At 33.8% G+C, this 12,749-nt stretch overlaps 1 protein-coding gene across 1 annotated transcript in view; it reads right to left on the bottom strand.

Moving 5' to 3' along the window:
- Positions 1-9,483, bottom strand: part of LOC105201727 — a 56,368-nt gene extending 46,885 nt beyond the window's left edge. Inside the window, exons 1-4 of the mRNA XM_039456854.1 lie at positions 8,285-9,483; positions 5,922-6,455; positions 4,353-4,574; positions 602-705 (exon numbers count right to left, since the gene is read on the bottom strand). Of these exons, the coding sequence (XP_039312788.1) occupies positions 602-705; positions 4,353-4,574; positions 5,922-6,124 (529 nt within the window). The 5' untranslated portion in view covers positions 6,125-6,455; positions 8,285-9,483. The remainder of the gene's footprint in view (positions 1-601; positions 706-4,352; positions 4,575-5,921; positions 6,456-8,284) is intronic.
- Positions 9,484-12,749: the final 3,266 nt, after the last annotated feature.

The following is a 12,749-nucleotide window of genomic DNA, read 5'->3' as shown; positions in this document are numbered from 1 at the left end:
AGATAGAAATCTGAGGCCGATTTCGTCGAACGTGTGGCACGTGACGTGCCGTGCATTTTAACGCCCCCGCGTGCGACCTGCGCGCCCGGGGCGCTTTATCGAGGTCGTCGATCATCGATTGCGCACGCCCGAATATCGATCGCGGGTCGCAGCGCGGAGAAATAGACCCGAGCTTTCCGCCCGATAAATAAAGCCAGATTCGTAATACCTTGTAAATACCCAGCCGGGGATATTGCCGGTTTTGTATGAAAATCGAAGAACGTCGTTGTTGTTCGGAATCGATAACAATTAAGAGAGAATTGAAACTAATTTCGTGAATAATTAGGAAAAAATGTGAAACAATTCCGAAGGAAGAAATTCGAGACAATTAAGAGAAAATTGGACATACTCGTTGGTAGAAATATAACTGGCAATCTGGTAATATTTCAGTTTATATATTGGCTATTTTTGTACGTAAATTGGTGAAATTTCTTTCCTGTGGTGATAATAGACTTTTTGATAAAAATAGCGTGCCTTCAGATATTTAAATTTTTTTCGCGAAACTTGGGACAATGATTAATCAAATTTTAATATTGTAATGTATTTGATATTCAAGACTCACCTGGTATGCAAGCGTATTTTAATAAAATTCCACCTGGACCCCAAGAATGCGCTCCTGGATGCTCAATAGTCACATTGTAGCGGCAGTGTTTCTGACCAGAGCACCTGAAGCATACAGTCATATTTTAAGGATGTACTTGTTACGTTTCGAAGCATTACCGAAAATATAAAAATTTTATGAATTATTCTATTTTTACGTTTGAGTATCTGTATAAAATTTGAGCACAATTCTTTTATTTAAAAAGTTATTTAATTTTGCGTTTGCTCTTGATTCTTATATAAAATCGCGTTTTGTAATATTTATTTACAAATTTGATAGAGAAATAGCATTACGAATTAAATCAAACTTGCAAACATATACTAATTCTAATAAATATTTGTAAAACATTTGTACAAAAGTTTATTTGGATTCACTCTTACTCGTCATTTAAAAGTTATTTATCTAAATTGCAGCAAAATATTATTTAAGCTGCATAAATTATTATTCTAATTATTCATTGTTTTCTTTTTTGTAGTTCACTTTAAGGCTAAAATTCTTGGACAATTAACCACGAGAAAAGTAATCGCTTCAACTAAAATTTAATTGTGAAAGAAACTTGGAATAAGCAATGATTAATTTTGCTCTGAAAATAATTATAAAAGAAGTAAGTATGAAATAATTGTAAAAGAAGTGAGGAAAGTTATTATAACTTTCATTACGAGGGTGATATACTCTTTATCAAAATTTTTGTTATCGATTAAAAAGAATAAAATAAAATAAACTTAAATATTTAAGCCTGCAGTAGTTATTATAAAAGTTTTTTACCCGAAAATTTAAAAATTATTTATCTAAAACTGCAGCAAAATAGGTTTATGTTCGCTGCATAAGCCATTATAAACCAAATTTTTTATTTTTTTCTTTGCAGCTGTTTCAGGGCTAAAATTCGAGTATTTGCGATCTTTTTTTTTTCAAAAATTTTGTTGTTGCGTAGAAAAATCGTCGTAAATATAAAAAAAAACTTTGAAAAGCCTGCAGTTTTAAAATTTCAATTTTAGCTAGTATTGCAGAACTAAAACACATTCAAATATAATAGAGTAGATTGATTTAAAAAATCGAAAATGATTAAACGAACATTAATTGTTTTACAGTACCTCTCGTTATTGTCCACTAAATTGCTTAAAATGTATACAGATATTCTCTTTATGCCCGCATGAACGAATTGCAATTTATGCGAGGTTTCGCTTTCGGATACTATCGATTGTCCGGCAGCCGCGCCAATTAAATAAGCGGCGTCGGTCATTAGGGGCTGTGAACGACGCTGACAAAAGCAGCCCCCGGGGCTTCTTCTGCGAGGGGGGATGGAATTTAGGGGTGGAACCGGGATTGTTGCTGTGCGATCTTTGTTGCACGCGCTTGAAAGCGGGAGTGAATAATGGACGAGGGTGGATTTTCACCCCTTTCGAGAGGCCTCGCGCTGCCTCGCCCCCGCTCAACGTCAACCTCTTCTCGTCGATTTTATCGGTCCCCGGGCGGAAATAAAAGGGAAATAACATTTCACCCGCGCTCGCCCTTGCGAGGAATCTCTTTGAATTTTTTACACCCGCCGGCCGTCGCAGATTCTCAAATTGAAACTAGTGGTTTTGTGCTCGATCGTATCTCTCAGGCGACGGTAAGATGTTCTGTTTAGCGATAAAATTTGTGAAGTTTATGGTCTCTGGAAAATTGCAACGTCGCGAGGAAAGTAGCCGCTTCAACTAAAATTGAAAATTGAGAAGAAACGCGGAATGAGCAATGATTAATTTTTCTCTGAAAATAATTGTAAAAGTAGCGAGTATGAATGCGCAAGATTATTACAACTTTCATTACGAAAGTGATACGCTCTTCGCATTGACGTAATTACATTCCTTCTTCAGCATTCTTATTAAATTATAACTTTATTACTCATTACCTTTCCCGTTAATTAAAACAACTTGATGCATTCTATTCCTTTCGCGCGAGAGTAAAAAAGAGAGAGGTAATCCTAGGATTCTCTTTTTTTTTGTTTTAATGTGTAAATGACGTTTTATTTTTTTTTTGTGAAGAGCTCGTTGTAATTCCAGTGATGCAAAATTTGCATCCCTCGCATTGCCGCATCCCCTGTTTGCGGAATTCTCGGAGCGTGACACGCTGTGTAAACGCAGGGAGGGGGGAATCATTTAGCGGAGATCGTTTCTCCTTCGCTGATCATTTGACTCACGTTTCGAGGGGGAGGAGAAAGAGCGGGCAATTATTGCTTCAGGAATGCTTTTACCCTTGCACATCAAACGTCGAGATTTCACTCTCGACCCTCGGCGGATCTCGAGTGCGCGTCTCGAGCGGCGGATAAAAACGGCGGTCATATCGGAAGCGGTGGGGTTGCCGCTCAATCAAGTGGCTTAACTGCATTTCGCGATAATGACTTTTTAGAGATTATATTTCTAAAACAGCAATTGCTATTTCGGTTCTCTTTGATAAAATCCTTATACACTTTCAGACTCGATTAATTACTTTAGTCATCGTTATTAATTAATTATTTCAATTATTTTATTTTGATTAATTTTATTGTTATTAATTATTTTACTTTAGTCATCATTATTAATTTAATTATCGATATCATTACTTCGATTATATTTATTTTGATTCCGATAAATTTTGCCTCCTACGTGTGAAAGCATTTAATTTAGTGACATTCAATGTAACATGTTCCACATAATTTATTATTTCTTTTAAACTCTTAGAAAAATTATATTATTTAATTAGATATTTATTCTAGCAATGTACACTAAGAGAAAAAATTACTAAATTTTAATAAATATTTGTTTCAATACTTGCAATGAAATATGGTATTACTAAACATAAATATTTATTTAGCACCAGAACAACTAATTTAATTTGGCTATCATTTTATTTATAGATTATTTTAAATATTTATGTACTGTAAGTAAATATTTAATTGCAAGTATTGAAACAAATGTTTACTATAATTCAATAATTTTTTCTCTCAATGTGTATACAATTATATGTTCAAATATATATTCTATTTATTTCAGAAAATATTATTTTTAGAAAAATTTACTTTTAGCAGGTTTATTCTGTGACTTTTAACGACAGTTTTGTTATCATTATAACGTCGTTGCGCAGTTTTTTTTACCATATATTATATCCACACGACAACGTTATAATGATAAGGAAACTGCCATTAGGAGTTACAGAATGAGTCTGCAGATAGCAAAGGGAATTTAGTCATTCTACTGTGTGTTTTAGTATCATTTTGTTGAATCCTATCGGTTACAGCAAGTTACAGCTTTAGCAAGAGTCTATTACATAATGTTAGTAGTCGGTAGTAAACTCGGAATAAGAGTTGTTCTCCATAGTTGCAGTCTACCTCAAACGTGCGGTCTATTTCGTCCGTAACCGAACACTATTTATGTCATCGAATACTTATGTCAAAAGAATTGAAGTTCGATATCGCCGACGAGAACCATGAACATTCTATCTAGGCGACGAATCGTCTAGAGTACTGTTTTGAAGTCGAAACCGCAAGTCGACTGCAATTGGAAACTCTGTGACGCAATGCTGACATGGTTCATAATTTTTTGTCAAGAAAATTGATTCGCGCAATTGATTCTCTCTAAAGTTAAATTAAATAAGTTTATATAACGACTTTTATAGATTTTCATATCTTTTGATGAATCGTCTAAAATTCAGAGAAAAATATTTCAATCTACCGTTGGGCGAGCAAAATGAACTCTACCTTTTATTCAAGGATGATCTGATATCGACAATGTCTGCCTGGCCATCCTCGTCGTCGAGAATGTAGTTCCCTTTGAGCTCTTGCATGTTCGCCCAACGTCGCGTGCTACCTTTGTTCTTCCACATTTTGAGCTCCTCCAAGCTCTTCGACTCTCGCTGACAGAGCTCCGTGTAATTCGCGTGGTACTCCGCCTCCAGAATGAAGATGAACGCTCTCAATGATCTGCGAACATGACACTAAACTAATGTAACTTCGTGTATAGATAGACGAGTAAATCTATCAGGAAATTTAATTAATGAGAATTAGTGTAATTGATATTTGATTATCTCTTTCAGAATTTTCGGTGTCTTTAATAACTTGCAGGCAAAAATATTTTATAAGCTAGATGTTACTAAAATTAGAAATCGAAATGAGAAATTTAAAATTGAAATTAAATAACTCTCTTTAGTTTCTCAGTTAGATTGGTTCCACAATTTTTGTTCATTGGAAATCGTATTTATCAATAAGTTTTTAATAGAAAGTAAATTTAGTTAATGAGGAGTGATGCAATTGATCTTAAATATTTTTAACTAGCGCTTTTCACAATTTAGGTGTCTATAATATGATATTTCTAACACGTGCAGGCAAAATATTATTAAATTTTATAAGATAAGGTGTTACTAATCGTAAGATGAGAAATCAAACTTGAAACGTGAATTATAAAACTTGCTTTAGTTTTTTAATTAGGCTGGTTTCAAGAATTTTTGAATTTTAATATTGTAAATTTTAATTATATTTAATAAGTTTGTAGCAAGAAGTAAATATATTTAGTCTTCTTCCTTGCATTCTTTTTGGAGAAGCACTGATCTTTTGGTTACTTTCAAATGACAGGCGGAATAACATTACCCATCATTTAATATATGTTTTATTTACAGTGATATCAACCTAGAAAAATTCTCGAAAATTTTAGAAATCGATTCTTTTTGTTTTTGCTATATTTTTTTAGGACTTTTTTCTTTTAAGATGACATTATCTTTATTGTTCTCTACGTCATTAGTTTTAAGCTAATAATAGCTCTTAAAGAAATTTTCATACCAAATTACTCCAATAAATAATTCATCACGAAGTCCGCTATTATCACTGACGTATTTTACCGTATTAGGAAAAAATGAAAAAACCTGGTTTTCTTCTCAATTTTATTTTGCTGAAAATTAAAAACATCAATATCTCTTTGTTTCATATTTTTCAAAAAAAAGAATCCGCTTTTTTGCTCAATTTTATTTTTCTGAAAATTTAAGAATTTATAGTTTCGCATGGAAACACTACTTTTATCAATTAATTTTTTTCGCCTATTAAAATAGGTTAAAAAATAAATACAACAATAAAATAGTTACAAGGATACAATATTTTTTCAAGTGCAAATATAAACATGAAATTTACGATTTTTCGACGAGTATTATAAATTCTCACTCATGCAAAACGTAAATTTACATTTAAACTTTTTGCGACAAAGTGTCTTCATATAATGGGCCAGAAGTGCAAATACTTTTTAAAAACTTTTTTCGAGGAGCACGATACAATACGACGAACCTGCACGTCAATCTGAGCAGACTGTAGGAGCATCTCTGCTCCTGGATCACCTCCATGTATCCTCCATGCAGTTTCACAGCCTTCAGAATCCTGCCGAAGGGCGCCTGAGTGGTGGCGATGATCCTGGACGAGAGACTGGCCGCGATCGTCATAAGCAGCAGCATCAGTAGACTCGTCAGGGTCGTCGCTGCCGGCCACGCCATGATGGTTGATCATCACAGTGACCTGAAAAGTCTCTTCGCGAGCCTCGTCTCCGGAAAAAGGCCTAAAATTAGGTCCTCGAGTACCACCGTGCGTTCCGATAAGCGAAATCTCTCTCTCTTCAAGAAGGTAGACGAGCACTTTCCTTTCGCCTCTTCAGGTTCTCCCACGGCCACTCGAATCACAGCTCTGCCGCCCGGAGGTCGACGAACTCTTGTCCCCCCCCTTCCGAGAATTCGGGCCGATATTACCCTCTCGGTACCCCAAATAGTCGCGAGTATGGTTTGGGAGAATGCCTTTTATGTAGCTGCGAATAATTTTGAATATTTATACCTGGAAATAAAATACTTTTTGTGTCACTTTTTGGATATGGGGGTCGATCATGTAACGTTTTTTCCCTAGGGCGAAAACGTGAAAAGTGCAAATTTTTACCATCAAAGTTAATGGAGACATTTTACGCTTTTTACGTTTCCGCCCTGGGGAAAAAGTTTCATGATCGATTCTCTGCAGTTCAATTTTCTTGTAAACAAAAGGCCATTGATTGAGCCTTATGAAGTTAATTGAAATTCACTTGTTTAATTAGAAGCGAAAATAATTCAATCGCGATTTTGCATTCTCAAGAGTGTGGAAGCTCATCTAAATGCAAAATGGTTTCGATTGTTTGAAAGGCAAAATGCGTATTGAAAGGGGGGAAAAGGCGTCATCGGCATTATTTTAGAGCTAGATTACTTTGCGAGACTTTTCGTTGAACGCGTTGAATCTTTAAGTTAGACCGAGGTCAAGACTTGGAGGTGGATGAATAGAAGGTAAAATGAGAGAAGACGAACTTAAGAATCGCGCGAAAAGTTGCGACAGTGAAAAGTATAAGATGAAAAGGGGGCTCCTGGAACTGTGCCACAAGCACGAAAAAAAAAAAGAAAATGTCGAGTATGCTTTGCAATGTAATAGCTCGTTGTATGGCGCAAACTTTCTATATTTCGCGCGTGGCAATTCCGAATACAAAGAATTTTTAAATAGTAGCTACAACTGTCATTCCATTCGTGCTTTATTGTCAACCCTCATCAGTTTCTCATCCACCCTTTTGAGCATTTTAATACAAGCCGCTTTATAAATATCACAAGTTTATATCAAGGATTCTATTTGAAGAATTATGTACCTGGGATTACATTAGAATGTTAATGACTAAGTTAAATAAGCCAATTTCACGAACCCCTTTGAGTTTTTTAATATAAACTATTTTATACATATCACAATTATTATTAGAATTACTAGAATTATTAGAATGTTAATGACTAAAATTAAATGAGCCAGTTTTATATAAACATGAGTTTCTTAATATAAACCATTTTAAATATCACAATTATCGCCTGTTAAGAATTCTACTCGCATTAGAATTACATTAAAATATTAATGACGAAAATTAAATAGTGACGATGCTAATTCGTCTTTGCGCAAATCTTTAATATAAATACCAAGGGGGAATTCACAACCCAAAATTTTGTACACCAATGCCGATTTTTGGCATTGCTGTAAAACACTGCCGACATTTTTGTACACTGCCGACAATGCTTATTGTTAGTCAATGCCTACAATGCCGTCAATCCTATATTAAAATTAAGGCAATGCCATGCAATTATGAACACTACCGCGTGCCCATTATCATACGCCAATGCACAAGAATTCTAAAGCTTTTCCGAAGTATTCTACACAATTATACAAAAAACTTCCAAAAATTTTATTTACGAACTGTATCTATACATTTTAATATAAACTACCAGAAAGAAAGCAATTATGAAATTGATTATAAGCTTAAAATATTCTTTTATTTATGTACTTTCGGAATATGCAAGAAAAAATTTTTGTGCTCAACCCCATGATCGAAAAATCGACTCTGAAGTGAGCTCACCACTCCCCAACCACTGACGACAATGCCGTCAATATTATAGGTCACTGCTTACTTTTTTCGGCAGTCCACTGCCGAAATTTTGTACACCAATGCCGGCTGTGAATTTCCCCTCGATAAATACCCAAGTATAGAGACATTTTCTCAAATAAAATTTTTAATTAAATTATAAATTTTATTATAATTATACAAGAATTTTGTACTTGTTCCAAAATTCGATTTTGAAGTTTTGCAATTAATGCAACTGTTCGAAACTCACCCTCGATTTTTGAGATTTGAGAATCAGAAATCAGCGTCCCGCTCGTCGTGCGTCTGTGAGATCACTCTGTGAACGCTATTTCTCTTCGATCTGGCAATTCTTTCGATCGTCCTCTCTTTTATTTTTGGCCGCCGACCGATCTCTTAACTCTTCCGTCGCGATGGCGTGTTCGTTGTGCTAGCAAGTGGACCCCGCAGCGATCAATCGGCCACGGCCAAGTTCCAGGCGCGGCCACCGAAAAGACAACAGCGGTAATACGTTCGCGCCTCAAGGACGAGGATTAGAATAGTACGGATAAACGATTTCGTATTTAGGCACTCGCGGATGACGAAACGCGCGCTCTCAATTCGCCATGAAGGAGTTGCCCAACGTATGTCGGATGATTGATGCACTCACAGATCTACTTCGCTGGATTAATGACTGTTCAGTTTTTTTTTTTTTTTTTTTTTAATGTATTTGTTGAGAGTGATTAATAGACGTTAGGTGCTGATCAATTAATTCCATTCAATAGGTACTAAGTGCGTCGATCGATCGAATCCTATTAACATTTATTATATTCACAGCCATGTTCGATTAATTCTGGTCAAGAGGTATCGGGTCAGTTTGCTACTTAATTGACTGGTTAAATGCATTACATGCCGGTTAATTAATTTGAATTTGCATGGACTCTAATTAGTTAAATATGTAGGTATTTATTGTATTTTTCAGACGAGTACTGGATTGAGAATTTTTATGCACAAACTTCGTCAGCTATTAAGTTTGATGTTTTTCAACTTTATTCTTCTATAATCATTCTAATATCATTTTTATTAGAAATTATATTACTTTTGTTAGTCCGAGATTTTTCACTTGAATTGCTTTCACTTGAAAATTTGACGCAAACAAACGCGTTTCGAAAAATATGTATGACTTTTTATGGCAATTTATACAAAATTTATACACAGTTTATAAAAAAATAATGTTCACCCTGATTTTCGGAAATTTTAACAGCACAGAAAGGCCACATGATTGTAAAAAGCTCCGTTATACATGCCGCGCGTCATATTCTAATTAACTTCTGAAGAGTTCTCAGAAGTATTCAGATCTTTAGGTCGAATATTTTTAGAGAGTTCTTCATTAATAATGTTTTTAAAAAAGAAAATATTTTCTTGAGCACTATAATGATCGATACACTTGGCTTCGCAGGCACAAGAAATAAAATCTTTAATGTTTAAACTTTGAAGAAAAATTTATATCACCGTTTTTTAAAAAATATCCGGTTAAAATGTAAGTTTATCATAAAAAAATAACATGTTCTTGAACACTATAATAGTTGATGCATTTGGCTTTGCAGGCACAACTAATGTTCTAATGTTCTTCGAAGAACACGAATGATAATTTATGAAGAATTTTACTTTCAAATAAAACTATTTTAATATTACTTGAATGACGTTTGAATCACTCGGCTTAATAGATAAAAAAAATATTATATATTAATATTGTCTTACTATGTTAACGATACGATTAGAAACTGGAAAACTACAAAAGTCTATTAAATTTTTGATATTCGCACATGTTACACTGTTTGATTAGGCTTGCTTTATCCTGGCACTGTTCGATGTATCGGGTTTCGTAACAAGAAGAGTATTCCTTTCAACGCTGCACTGGACGACACGTTTGCTGGTCCCCGCTTTAATATCTATCGGCGCGAGTTCGTAAATCGCGGCGGACACCCGCTCGCGCCGACGATTCGTTGGCGTGTGTTGCCGTACCAAGTCGCCTGGTGATGTCTGCTGCTGCTGCTGCTGCTGCTACTACTACTCCACAGGCATTGATAGACAGTCTAAGCCGTGAATTCCGCGCGCCAGCGGCGAGCAGCCAGCTAGCAAGCGAACAGTCCGGAAGCGGTCGGTGGTAGTTTTAGGGGGAAGAGGGAGGAAGCTACCCTACTACACGCGTGGCAGGGTCCCGCGTACCCTCGTGTGCCGTAGATTCGTACCCCCGGTGCCACGAGCGCCGGTTTTCGCGCTCTGGTCCCCCTCGTTCGATCCGCCCGTTCCCTTCGCCCTTCCGACGCCACGCCGTCGGTTCTCTTTCTTCTTCATCGACGTTGATCCGAGCAGCTGAAGCCGGCAGCTGAAGATTTTCGGGTTTTCGCGAGGATCGAGGCGGGATAAGGTGTCCCAATGAGAAATTGAAAAATATATTTATAGGCACAATGACGCGATTGCGTGTGATATTTTATAATCGTTGCTCAAATTTCTGTTGATCGTTACTTGAGGAATTTTATTATCTTTAATGTTTAAAATTTGAAGAAAAATTTTTAGTACATAAAAATTTAGTCAGTTAAAGTTATATAAGTTTATTAATGAATTTTAAGTTTAAGCATTTGAAGAGTATAAAAGCTCATTATATTTAAAGATATTTTATTAAGTAATTAGCTAATTTGCCTAAAATTAAATTAAATATTCAAAAATAATTTTAAATAGACATTTAATTGCTATTTAAATTTCGCTTGATTGTTTCTTAAAGAGTTTCATTGTTTTTAATATTTAAAGTTTGAAGATAAGTCATTTCACTTATTTTTAATTACAGATACAATTTTATTCTCGAGTTTCATTTAAAGAATGAAAAATCATAAAGAGACTTATTAAAATAATTTTCTCATTTGCCTAAAATTAAATTGAATTTTTGAAATTAAATAGATATTTAATTACTGTTCAAATTTCTATTAACTGTTACTCGAAAAATTTTATTAGTTTTTAATATTTAAAGAAAAATATATATCGTTGATTTGTAATAATAATCTAATTACAGATGCAAGTTTATCTTTGAATTTTAACATTTGAAGAATGAAAAACCGTAGTGCATAAAAAGAGGCTTTTTTTAAATAAAACTTTTTGATATCAATTTTAAATTAATGTTAAATGATATTCAAATCTCTCTTGACTGTAGTAGAATTTTATTGGTTTTTTATATGCGGATATTTTTTTAAAAATAATAATTTACTAAATTTGTCCAAAATTAAATTAAACTTTTAAAACTGATTTTAAATTTACGTAAATCAACGAAAGTTAAATCAGTTTTAATTTCCGATAGAAAGTTTTTAACTTGATTACTTAAGGCTCGAGAGAAAATCTGTTACCCTTTATAAACCTGTTATGCTGTCAGCGGCAAATTTCATGAAGAATCTTTTTCAGACCCCTTAATATCCACAATCATCGAAAGAAACGGTCCATTTCACAGGAGAAGCGTTAGTCATTCTTTCTCATCTATTGGTTAGTGTGTCTTTCTCCATCCCGCAAGCCGAGCTCTATTGTCCGATCTAGGAATACGAAAGATCTGGCCGTCATCGATTCATTGTGATCGGCACGCGCGTGTTCGTACACGACATCTGCATCTCCACGTGACGGAAACCGTCGGGTTCCGTCTCGTTTCGGATGTACACCGGTTGTCATCGATCTTCATTGTCCCTGAATCGAGAAAGGCCTCCGAAGTGCCTAGAGATCGTTTTCCTCGGAGGAAAAGAAAGTACGGAATCACGAGGACCGTGACATGCGAGAAATTGCATCTGCTGCTAAAGAGCACGTGTTATGGTCGAATCATCTTTTTAAGAGGGGGAAAAAAGTATCCTAGCTATTATATAATCGATAGATTGCCAATTAAAAATTAGTAACGTTTTTTGATACATGCATATATCGAATAAGTGAAATTTAATTGAGAGATCGTAGAGTCATAAAAACTGTATAACGTTAAATAAGTAAAGTTGAAAGAATTTCAAGAAATAAATAAAATTTAAAAAATGTTAAGCATGTTAAATAAATCATATACTTAAATAAATATCTAATGTTACATAAATTAAAATCTTATTTACAAGCATAAAAGATTTTAATTAAGTTTGAAAGAAATGCAATAAAAAAATAACGAATTATTAAATATAAATAAACATAAAACAGTTACATAAAATAATTATATATGTATAATTAAATGCATGAAATGATTATGTATCAAATTTTAATTTATTGATGTAGTTTAATGTAACGATATTACACATAAAATTACGATAAATATTTCTTGCTAAGAGAAAAAGTATATCTCGAATTAGATATTTCTTAAGAAATATTCGTGTCATAACTCAGAATAGAATTCTATATTTATAATATACGCGGAAAGATATCAATTCTAAGAAAAATGATTACTTAATTTTTTTCTTCTAGTAAATAAAGAAGGTTATTTTTAAGAAAAAATATGTTTTTCATAACTGTCTTAAAATATATTTAGCACAAATAAAAAAAAAACTCATTTATATGTACTAATGAAAAAGAATTTATACTTTTTTGCAGAATATTATAAAATTACATCGAAGAAATATCAAAATAATAAACAAATCGAATTTTTGTTTTAACTTAATATTTTTGAATAAAGTATTAAATTATTAGGATTCAAAATATATAAGATTTTGAATAATTTTTTATGTTTATGAATT

This window comes from Solenopsis invicta, chromosome 13 (assembly GCF_016802725.1).
Source record: "Solenopsis invicta isolate M01_SB chromosome 13, UNIL_Sinv_3.0, whole genome shotgun sequence".
Taxonomy (NCBI): domain Eukaryota; kingdom Metazoa; phylum Arthropoda; class Insecta; order Hymenoptera; family Formicidae; genus Solenopsis; species Solenopsis invicta.
The sequence above is the reverse complement of the archived record's forward strand: the minus strand, read 5'-3'. Positions and strand labels throughout refer to the sequence as shown.